The sequence below is a fragment of the Trypanosoma equiperdum genome (assembly GCF_001457755.1).
Source record: "Trypanosoma equiperdum strain OVI genome assembly, contig: ctg_878, whole genome shotgun sequence".
Taxonomy (NCBI): domain Eukaryota; phylum Euglenozoa; class Kinetoplastea; order Trypanosomatida; family Trypanosomatidae; genus Trypanosoma; species Trypanosoma equiperdum.
Genome location: NW_027124840.1, coordinates 17,982 through 28,368, shown reverse-complemented (window position 1 = coordinate 28,368; position 10,387 = coordinate 17,982). Strand labels below are relative to the sequence as shown.

General features: G+C 51.2%; 3 protein-coding genes and 1 pseudogene across 4 annotated transcripts; all 4 read left to right on the top strand.

The window, feature by feature from the left end:
- Positions 1–479: 479 nt before the first annotated feature.
- On the top strand, positions 480–3,668 carry TEOVI_000417100 (pre-mRNA splicing factor ATP-dependent RNA helicase, putative; the record flags this gene model as incomplete). The annotated part of the gene is made up of 1 exon (XM_067226968.1): positions 480–3,668. The coding sequence occupies one exon, from the start codon at positions 480–482 to the stop codon at positions 3,666–3,668; it is 3,189 nt and encodes a 1,062-aa protein (XP_067083069.1).
- A 411-nt stretch (positions 3,669–4,079) lies between these two features.
- On the top strand, positions 4,080–5,657 carry TEOVI_000417000:pseudogene (annotated as a pseudogene). The gene has a single exon. A coding segment is annotated over exon 1 (1,578 nt).
- A 519-nt stretch (positions 5,658–6,176) lies between these two features.
- Positions 6,177–7,580, top strand: TEOVI_000416900 (uncharacterized protein; the record flags this gene model as incomplete). The annotated part of the gene is made up of 1 exon (XM_067226967.1): positions 6,177–7,580. One exon carries the CDS (start codon positions 6,177–6,179, stop codon positions 7,578–7,580), a length of 1,404 nt encoding a protein of 467 aa, XP_067083068.1.
- Positions 7,581–8,010: 430 nt separating this feature from the next.
- On the top strand, positions 8,011–10,068 carry TEOVI_000416800 (kinetoplastid kinetochore protein 14; the record flags this gene model as incomplete). The annotated part of the gene is made up of 1 exon (XM_067226966.1): positions 8,011–10,068. One exon carries the CDS (start codon positions 8,011–8,013, stop codon positions 10,066–10,068), a length of 2,058 nt encoding a protein of 685 aa, XP_067083067.1.
- Positions 10,069–10,387: the final 319 nt, after the last annotated feature.

Sequence of the window (10,387 nt, the reverse complement as noted above, 5' to 3'; positions counted from 1 at the left end):
TTTTTTACCTCATCGCTGGTTTATTGCGTGTGTTTCTTTCCGGACGTGACCCACTTCCCTTCACACCTGATCGTTAACTTCATTTTATTTTTTTGAAAGTTTCTTGTTCGTACCGCTGTTTTTTTTTTCCCCATTGTCTCTTCTTTTGGCTCTATCTTAAATTCAACCGCCCTCTGTTAAGCCTGGGATTTCCAATTTCCCTTTACGCAGTGTCCCTCTTCATTGGGAGGCCATGCTTTTACTTCCCTACGAGTATTTTTGGTTCATACCTTACATAAATAATATATGTGTGTGTGCCTCTCCATACATGACATATTTTTCTATTACGTGATCACTGTAACTGTAACATCCCTTGCGTTCTTCTTTTCTTTTCTCCCCATTTCCTCCATTAACTGCCCAGTGGCTCTGCCTTCCTCAGTGCTGCTGCTGCTTCGCCTGTAGTGGGGGTTGCGCCGGGAAAAAAGTGCGGCGAAAAGGTAATGAGCGATGAGTTATGTGTGCTGAGGAAATTGCAACTCATTTACAGCAAAAATGAGCTGTACCACAGGCTAGAGCACGTGCTTGGTAGGCCGGAGAGTGCGGCGGAGGCAGAGGGACTTTATGATGACGTGGAGGGGCTTGTTTCTCTTTTCGCTGAGGCGAATGAAAAAAAACGGGATAGTGATGACTTGAAGGAAGTTTCAGCAGAGGAGAGAAACAAGTCGCTGGTTGACGCGCTTGATAGCGCTATCAATGGAGATGAGAATGATGAGCCACCCATACAGCTCTCGCAGTTGCAGGACCTTGCGTGCCTAATGCGATCACTTTTGGGTGACATCGACTGGTCGAAATGTCTCGCAGCTGGGGCACTCGCCATCGTGGAGCAGGAACGGCGGGAAATTGAAGAAACTCTCAGGCAAAAGATTCTGCAGGAAGAGGAGGCCCGACGGGATGCAAACGAGGGAGGCGACAGCGCCGCCGGTAGACAAAGGACTTTGCAGGACCTTTCAGTGGACCCCGCGGAGCGCAGAGCGGCGATGAAGGTGAGAGCGGAGGAGAAAATGCAGTTGGCGCAGTTGGTACGCACCGGGTTACTGGATGAGTCGGAATTACTTCAGGTTAAGACGGATGATGAGGATGTGGAGCAGGTGGAGCTGAATGAAGAAGAACCCCTGTTCTTGCGTGGGTTGGTGCGACACAAACCCATCAACTACCGGGCGTTGTTGCCGTCCGAGCAGTTGATGAGGGCGAGCACACCGGCACAGCGAGAAGCCATCATTGCACGCCGCGTCGTGCAACAAGCTTGCGCCGAAGAGATTGAAACTAATACCATGAAGCGTGCTGCCTTGGCGCAGCAGCAACGTAACAAGGAGCGGCAGATTCTTCAAGCGAAGGAGCGGCGGCAGCAGCGGTTGGCAGAGCAGGCGCGCGGTTTCTATGAACCGAATGATGCTGCTGACAGAAAGGAAGAGGGAGATGATGAGGAGGGTAATAACGAGGAGGATGGAACCCACTACAAGGGCAATACGTTCCTCGATCGGGAATTATTAGAGCGCCCGGAAGAACACCTCCATAGGGGCGGACTTGGCCGTGGTTCTCGTTCTGCGCTTCCACCGTGGATGAAACACAGTTTCGGGGAGAAGCCCCGCTTCGGTATGATGGAAACCTCTGAGAGCCTTGCAGAGCAGCGTCGTTCGCTGCCCATTTATGCATTTCGTGATCGGTTCCTACAGCACGTTGATGCACATGCAGTAACTGTGTTGGTGGGAGAAACTGGCAGTGGCAAAACAACACAAATTCCTCAGTATCTTGTTGAGCACGGTTACGGTAAGAACGGTGTTGTTTGTTGCACCCAACCCCGGCGAGTGGCGGCGGAGACACTTGCAATCCGTGTGGCCGAGGAGTACGGTTGCCGCCTCGGTGAGGAAGTCGGTTACACTGTCCGGTTTCGCGATGTCACATCTTCCCTCACGTGCATAAAGTACATGACAGACGGTATGTTGCTGCGTGAAGCCCTTCTTGATGACTCATTTCAGAGGTATAGCGTTATCATCCTCGATGAGGCACACGAGCGGTCGGTCAACACTGATTTGCTCTTTGCAATTGTACGCAACGCAACACACAAGCGGCCAACACTAAAAGTTATTGTCACTTCTGCCACACTTGAGAGGGAGAAATTCTGTTCGTACTTCAACGTCCACGATGTGTTTTTTATCGAAGGTCGCACTTTTCCTGTTGACACGTATTTCCTTGCGGAGCCAACGGAGGATTACCTCGACTGTGCTCTAAAAACTGTGATGAAGTTACATCTTGAGGAGCCACCAGGCGATGTCCTTGTATTTCTTACAGGACAAGAGGAGATTGAGTTTGGTGGTGACCGTCTCTTCCGCTGGATGGAGCGGCTTCGGGGCCTCAGTGACCTCCCGGTGCCGGACATGCTCATCCTCCCCTTAACTGCGACACTGCCACAAGATGTGCAGTCACGCGTTTTCGAGCCGACGCCGCCACATTGCAGGAAGGTCGTGCTCGCCACAAATGTCGCAGAAACTTCCATTACAATTAGTAACCTTTCTTACGTGGTGGACAGCGGGTATAGTAAGCAAAATGTGTTCGACCCGAAGACAGGGATGGAGCAACTCAAAATCATGCCCATCTCGCAAGCACAAGCGCGTCAACGGGCCGGGCGTGCAGGGCGTATTGGGCCCGGCAAGTGCTTTCGTATGTACACGGAGATTCAGTTTCGCCAGGATATGGACCCTGCCACCGTTCCTGATATTCAGCGTTCGAACTTGTTCCACGTAGTTCTGCAATTGAAGGCAATGGGAATTAATGACCTCTTCGCTCTGGACCTCATGGATCCACCTCCCCAAGAGACGCTGGTGACGGCGTTACAAAAGTTGCGCTACCTCGAGGCATTGGATGAGGATGGGCTTCTGACGCCGCTGGGAGGTCGTATGGCTCATTTGCCCATTGATCCCTCGCACAGCAAGACACTTCTTACGGCTGTCGACTTGGGTTGCAGCGAGCCCGTGCTCACCATAGTCTCTATGCTCGCAGCTCAAAAGCGTGGCGTATTTTACCGGCCGCGTGATCAACACGAGGCGGCAGATGCAGCAAAGCGGCAGTTTCACCAACCGGAGGGTGACCACATTACACTGCTTGCTGTGTACGATGCATGGGTGGCCAACGGTCTGAGCGAAAACTGGTGTAAGCGGAACTTCTTAAAACACCGCATGCTTATGGAGGCTCGCGACACCCGTGACCAACTTAGCGAAATGTTGCGGAAGCGACATACAAACATTGAGCATCATAACGACTCCTCACTTACGGAGGTGCGACGGGCCATTACCGCTGGGTACTTTTTCAATGCTGCAAGACGTATCACGGACGTGGCCTACGCCACGCTTGCGGAGCGGCGCGAGGTTTATGTTCATCCTTCGTCCTGTTTACGGGACACACCACCAAAATATCTCTTGTACAACGAGGTTCAATTAACAAGCCGCGAGTACATGCGTGAGATACTGGCCATCGAGCCACGTTGGCTTGTGGAACTCGCCCCAGCGTTTTACAGCAAACCGCGGAAGGGGAAATTAACGAAAGAGCAACGTGCCGAACGCCTTAATCCAATTCTGCGCGCATGGGAGAGCGGAAACTCGTGGAGAATCTCTAAGCAGAGGCGTCGCAGGTGATCACACGGGGGAATACAGGTGGTGGAGTACATGTCGATGCGTGGCGGAGAGCGTGTCTATTTAATACACCTTTACCGGTAACTCTCACGCCGTTGTTGTGCTAGGTGCTTTGATGAGGTGGCTTTTGCATTTTCTATTTATATTGCTTCTTATTCTGCTCTAACTTTCTCTTTTCCTCCATTTGAATTTATCTAAGGTGTTGTCGCAGAGAGAACTTACACCGATACTTCCGATAAAAGTAGAGTAGAGACACAAGAGTTTTCAAACGCTTCAGGTTTTCCCCTTAGTGAAGCAAAGTCGTACCATACATACATAAATACACATATTCATAAACTTAGGAGCTGCGTTGTACCAAACCAGCTCCCTCCTTTTTTCTTCGCTCTTCTCTCGGCATACATTGAGCGAGCTGTCATGTTTTTCGTCTTTCCGTTTCCTACGTCCCCCCGACAGAGGGTTGAACGAGTAATGAGGGTACTTTATCAGTTGGGTGCGGCGATTTTCGTCATTAGTTACGTCGTGCTTCTAACCGAGGCTGACGTTCGATTGCAGGCAGGTATGCATGGCAGCTTCAGCGCTCCCGGCGCGAATCTTTCTGATTCGCTAGAAATGGTGATGAGTAACTGCGAGTACGAAGGCATAATGCCAATTTACGGTGTCGGAGTGGTGGTGGGTGTCAACGCTAAGTCTCTTCCCTTTGCGATTATTTCTATGCTGCAACACATGCGCGCTGTTCTAGTTGTGCAGTTCCTGGCGGCCCTCAACGGTGTTGCGGGTGGGTATTGCTACTCCACCAATATTCGTCATATGCATTTGTTTGGTCTACACGTACCAGTGCATCTCATTTTAAATGTATTGGCATACGTTTTGACCGTCACGATCATCGCGCTTGTGGCGGTGTCAGGTCCTGTTCGGTCTTACTACAGTGCCAGTTTGGAATTCTGTGCGGCTAAGCTCGCCGAGGAAGATAACGAGAAACTTCTAGAGTCTGGCTTTGATGGGTTCCATCTGTTCGGAACCCGGCTCGAGTGGGCTATGGGAGCAGCCATTGTCAACCTTATCATATACACAATCGGACTTGTCACACGGGTATATAAATCACACGATCCGGCAATAGCCCTTTTTTCAATGTCAGACGTACCGTGGGAAAAGACTGGTATAAGGCTTTCTGTAGATAAGGCAGCACTCAGCATTCATACCGCGGCACGGGAGAGGATCATATCGGAGGCTCGTGATGCTATTGGGAGAGGGGAACGAGTCCGCATCGTGCGAAGTTATGCCCTTATGACAGAAGCCGACTACAACGAACAGGTGGAGGAAATGCGAAGACTATTCGCCACCCGCGCCCAGGAAGAGCAGTTCAAAAATATGCACTCTCTGTTGGAGGATGAACCTCATGCGGGAGGAAGCGCGATGCATTGGGGCTCTTCGGGGCTGCAAAAGGCGGAGCCACTGAGGCCGGATGGGACTCCTGTGGTGCAGGGTGTCGGCGACACCGTGCCCCCGTTTGGCTCAGGGATGATGGGACGTGGTGCTGACAATTTAGCTGATGTTTTTAATGTCGATAACCTCAGTGACTTATCTCTCAATAGAGCGGGTTTGGCCCCAGGAGCTGTGGGGGGTTTCGACGCATCGGTAGGTGACAACCAAGCGGCAACGGTACAACAATGGCAGCGTCCTGGCAGTATAGGGTATCCTGACGTCTTTGGGGGAGAGAGGCAGAATGAAAGCACAGCCTTTGGTGATGGAGGCACTGCATTTACTCCTGACGCCCTGCAGGGTAACGATGATTTTTCTCACGCATTTACAAACATTTCAGACACTAGAAGGGTAGTTTCCCGTCGGCGCACTGCGACTGGGGCGGTGACAGGTACTAGAGCCAATGGCAGCCACGAGCCCCACAATTTAAGTGGGGAGGAGCTTTGGGACGTAAGTAATTTTGGAGACGATAACGCACTTTCCCCACGCATCGATTCTCCTGACGCACTATAGACCTTGCAATTTCTTTTTTTTCCATACCGTTTCCACGAAACTGCGTTATCGTTTCTGCTTCACGAAGACGAAAAAGGATAAGGGGCCTGTCCATCAACGGGGCGAACGCTTCCTCAGTGGATGCGTTTCGTTGCCGCCCCTTCTCAGTATTTCTTTTATGGTTGTGGTGTAGCGATTGATCTCACAGCCGTTTTCTTACCCTCTCTTTTCCTTCTCTCGCAGCGCTATTTGAGGTGTCCTGCGCTGTGTGCTTTTTACGCGCGCCATAGCCGTGGTTGGTTACGTTTTTTTCTTGAGTATTTCCCGCTTTTCTTTTGTGTTCCCCTCGCGACTTTATTGTTTTTTAAACGCAACTTTCCTTTCCTCCTTGGTTTGTTTGTGTGTTATTCCTTTGTTACTGAATGTTGGGCAACGTCGTTCCCCTCCTTCTCTACGTGTGTGGCAAGATATGTTATTGGGAGTGTCGTCCTACAGCACTTGAGACACATACCGTAGCTGTAACGCTTCAACAGTGGAGAAATGCCGGCCACGTTTAGCCAGTGTTTTCCCGATCCCCTTTCCAGTCAGTGGCCCGCTACGAACCATCCAGTGCTATGCGAGTGCCGGCAGCTGTACGTGCTTGTCTCAGTATGTTGTTGCGTGCCATCCGCACACCTTCTTGTACTTCATGACGGGGCTTGTAACACCACCGTGACATCGATGCCGAAGGGGCCAACGTACTTGGAGCTGCGACTCACCGAACAAACCAGTAGTGAAACCTTCTGCAGTTTCGTATCCCGCGCAGAAACCGCTAGTTCTACCGGTAACAATATCGTAGAGGGGAAACAACGGCCTGTGAATATTATCTGCTTAACTGGCCTGGCTGCCGCTACACCCTCCGTGCAGTCCGCAATCATGGATGTGCTGCAGTTCTCCGTTGTCCGTGTGGGTGGGGAGGTTCGACGCGTGCCTTCTTTGCGTATTGTGGCGTACTGTGACGCCCGTGTATTCGCAACGGCAGTCCCGGAATGGTTACGTGCAGGTTTCGCACTATCCACGTACATGTCATCGTTCACCATGGAAAGTGCTGCGGTTATTCAGTCTACAGACAATGATGAGTCAAACGTCGTCAATAGGCGCAATATGCTTGAAGTGATGCTCTCAGAGGATGGTTGCGAGCTGGTGGACACTGTGACGCTCTCTTGTGAGGTATCCCGCTACTTGCGGCACCTTTTAATCGTGTTGCGCGGTGCCATGTTGCACCATAGCGTACCGGGATGCTACATTCCGGGGAGAGTCCCGTTGCTCTTTCGATTGTTGAAAGTTGTGGCGCTCCTGTTCGCACGACCTCTCTTGTCCCGTGCTCGTGAGCCCCCCTTCTCACTTCGCAGCCCTGCATTGTTGAAGTACCAGAGGCAGCAGCGGCAGGAACAACTCCCACGTGACACTACTCCGATTACAAGCTTCGTCCATGTCATGGTGTCCCCTGCGCACGTGATGGGTTTACTGTGTCCAATGGTGGCGCACCTCTTCACAATACGCCGAGAGATGGCAACCACTCGGATTGGTGACATCGTGCACGGCTACACCAATAGTGGCCATTTCGTTCCCAATATAATGATTAGTGCTGGAGGTGGGGACGGTGTCAGTGGCAACAGTAATAGCAATAGTGTGGAAAACGATGACAACAGGGCAGGAGGTGAGCTGTCGTTGACGGTGTTTGAAATGTTGGACAGTGTGGCTCTGCGGTGGCTGTCACAAGAAGCTGGCCAGAGAGAGACAGAGCAGAAGACGGCGGGTAGGGGAATGAACGGTATTAGAGGCTCGACGAATGTGGGGTTGCACGCCTCACGTGAATCGTTGGACAAAGTTTTGTCCTACCCTGAGTGTCGGGAGTTGATTTGTGTTACTGTTATAAAGCATAGTGCCCCACCCAGTGGGTAAGGCGCGTGCGCGATCGTTTGATTTTGAGCTAAGTGCGAATTGGATTTGGATCACTGAAACTTCGTCATCCTGAATGTGGTAGTAAAGAGACTTTTACATATATTTATTTGTGTATATACACGTACGTACTCGTTATTTTTTGTGTTTCCATATACCTCTGGACCGTTCGATTTGTTTTTTTTTCCCTTACCAACCATACTCATTGGTGCCATAATCGTCGTTAGCCCTAACTTCTTTCTTTGCCTTGCAGCCTTCAATTTTTGTGTACCTTTGCATCACAGTCTTTTCGTTTTCGTGTCATTTTGTGTGCGGAAGGGAGTGGGTCGAAGGCTGAAGCCGTGTGTAGACTTGTTGGTGAGGCGTTGTTTCCATAGTTTTGTGGTGCGAGTTCTTTGAGCAGAAGGGGAACTTGTAGTTGTGAGGGGGAAATATGGAAGAAGTCAATGCGTATTCACCCTACAAGGCCTACTACGGGTTTGACAGGACTTACATCAGGCGCATGTCATTGCTCGATTACATGAAAGAGGATGAAGATGCCACCTCTGTGGAGGGTTTGCGATGCCAGACGGATGATGCCAAGAGAAGGAATGGCCTGCTCACTTCACGAGACCCCAATGTAGTGTTTCGTTCCCAGTTTCCAGTGCGTGATAACTGTGGTCGTGAACTGTGTGTACTCTACCAAATAATCGAGTCGGAGGTGCAACACGAACTCCTCCGTGTGGAGGGACGAGGGGATGCCACACGAAACTCTGCTGTGCGTCTCGCTTCGGGTACTGGTGTTAGTAATGAGAGAAACCACGCTTCTGTGACCCGCCCAGTGGGCCACGTGGAGGAACAGGACCACGAGGGCAGGGACTCCGTGTACCGACCAACACCATATGTCAACTTGCCCCCAATGAATGACACAGAAAGTAACTTTGAGGTGTCTGCATCAACTCAGCGGTTTTCCAGCTTGGTCGCCCCATCGGAGTCGTACACGCTAACACCAGCGGCGGCAGCGGCTGGCACGGTTCCGATGTCTCAATTTTCCACTTACCCTGATAGGAGAGCGAATCCATGCGTGAACCCCTTTCCATGGTCAGAAGGTGTTGTCGGGCAGCCGCGGCAACAACCACGGGATCAATTACTATTTCAATCAGAGGTGATATCAGATGGTCGTCATTCCGCGTTTCCAGTGCTGCTCTCTACTGGTGAAGATCTTGGGCAGTCGTCCGAGAACCAAACGAGCCAATTAGCCTCGGCGGCGCCACCTCTGCGAAGCAGCACAGCGTCTCCTTTGGAGTGGCAAGGTGCCGTCAACGATAGACTAGGAGGGGAGGGCGTAACGTCAAGTAGTTCGGTGCTCCACGCCAAAACGTCTCCTGAATGTCCTGCGGATGGGTCCGCATCGCAACGCGCAGGAGAGGGGTTGTCGGAGTTTCGCACGACAAAGCAGCTTTTCCCACCCAAGTGCGGACCGACGCCGCAGTCCACTGTTCATCATCCCGTCACTATACCTACTAAGGTTTATGGAGCTCAAAGCCAAACCATCCCCGCTGCTAGCGTTTTGTCGTTTGTTAACGCAAACGTTGAGGCGTTCTGCTCAGGTGGCGAATTTTACACAAGTGATGCGTCCGCACCGCAGGTATCGCCTGGCAAAGTTTTGGTTCTGGAAGGCCGTTTTTACCGTATCGTGTGCCACCATGCCTCTGCTGATGTGTACGAGGCGCAGGAAATGACGGAGGGTCCAACGCAGGGCGTGCCCTCAGTTATCCCTTCTTGTTCTTCTGCCATGGGCTCACCTCCGCAGGCTCTTATTTACCGCTGGAGCGTAAGAGCAGTGCAAGAGGGAGTAAATGAGGCACATCGTGCGGCACTTGGATTATCGTATGTCACTGGCAGTACATCCGCTGTGCATGTTGCCGGCTACCGCTACTCTGATGGGGGGCTGACCGTCATTACACTGGCTAAAGGGTACCGCAGCGTTCCGCTCTCTCTTCTTCCCCTGTCGCCTTGCTCGTTTCCTACGTGTATGAAGCTAATACTCAAGATGCTGTTGGACCTTGTTGCGAGACGCACGGTGCACGGTAATCTCTACGGATTGAACCACATTTTCTTTGCTCTACCTGATGGTGGCGGTGCTCAGGACATGACCTCGGCATTGCTAATTCCAGTGCACTGGGAAAAATTAGTGGATTTTAGCATGTTTGTCGACCGCAACGCTGGACGAACCATTCCGCTAACTTATGGGGAGAGTTGCCACAGGGGTGAGTGCGTGTTTCATGGCCATGACGTGGCAACGCTTATGCGTGCGCTTCTAGAAAATGAAAACGCTATACACCTTCACCAACAGCAGGTAGAAAAGATTCGGAGCCTTGTGTCAGGGGTGGCGGAGGGTATGCAGGTGGCCGCTTATTTGGTTCAGTTAAACACTGCCATGTTGGCTATTCCGGGCGACGCCGTAGCGCTCATAAATGAGTATAACGCGGCGCTCCGATTTCCTCGTTAGAAAACAAGCTAAGGCGAACAGACAAACATTCAGTGCGTTTGGGGAGGTTGGGGGAAATACGTTCTCCGGTGTGCAGGTTCGCATTTTGAGACGTACACGTAAGTTCCTGCCTCCTTGGTATGTTTCGGTCATACGCTCCTGCAAGCATCCATTTCTTTTCACTCTTCACGTATACTCTCTTTAGATGCGCTTCAGCGTAAAGTTTTCTCACTTTTTTTTTTAGTTTTTACTGTTGTTGGGTTTCTCGTTGTACCCTCCCCCCCAAAAAAAAAGTCGGCATAAATGTATGATATATTTTATATCATACATTTGTTTTGCA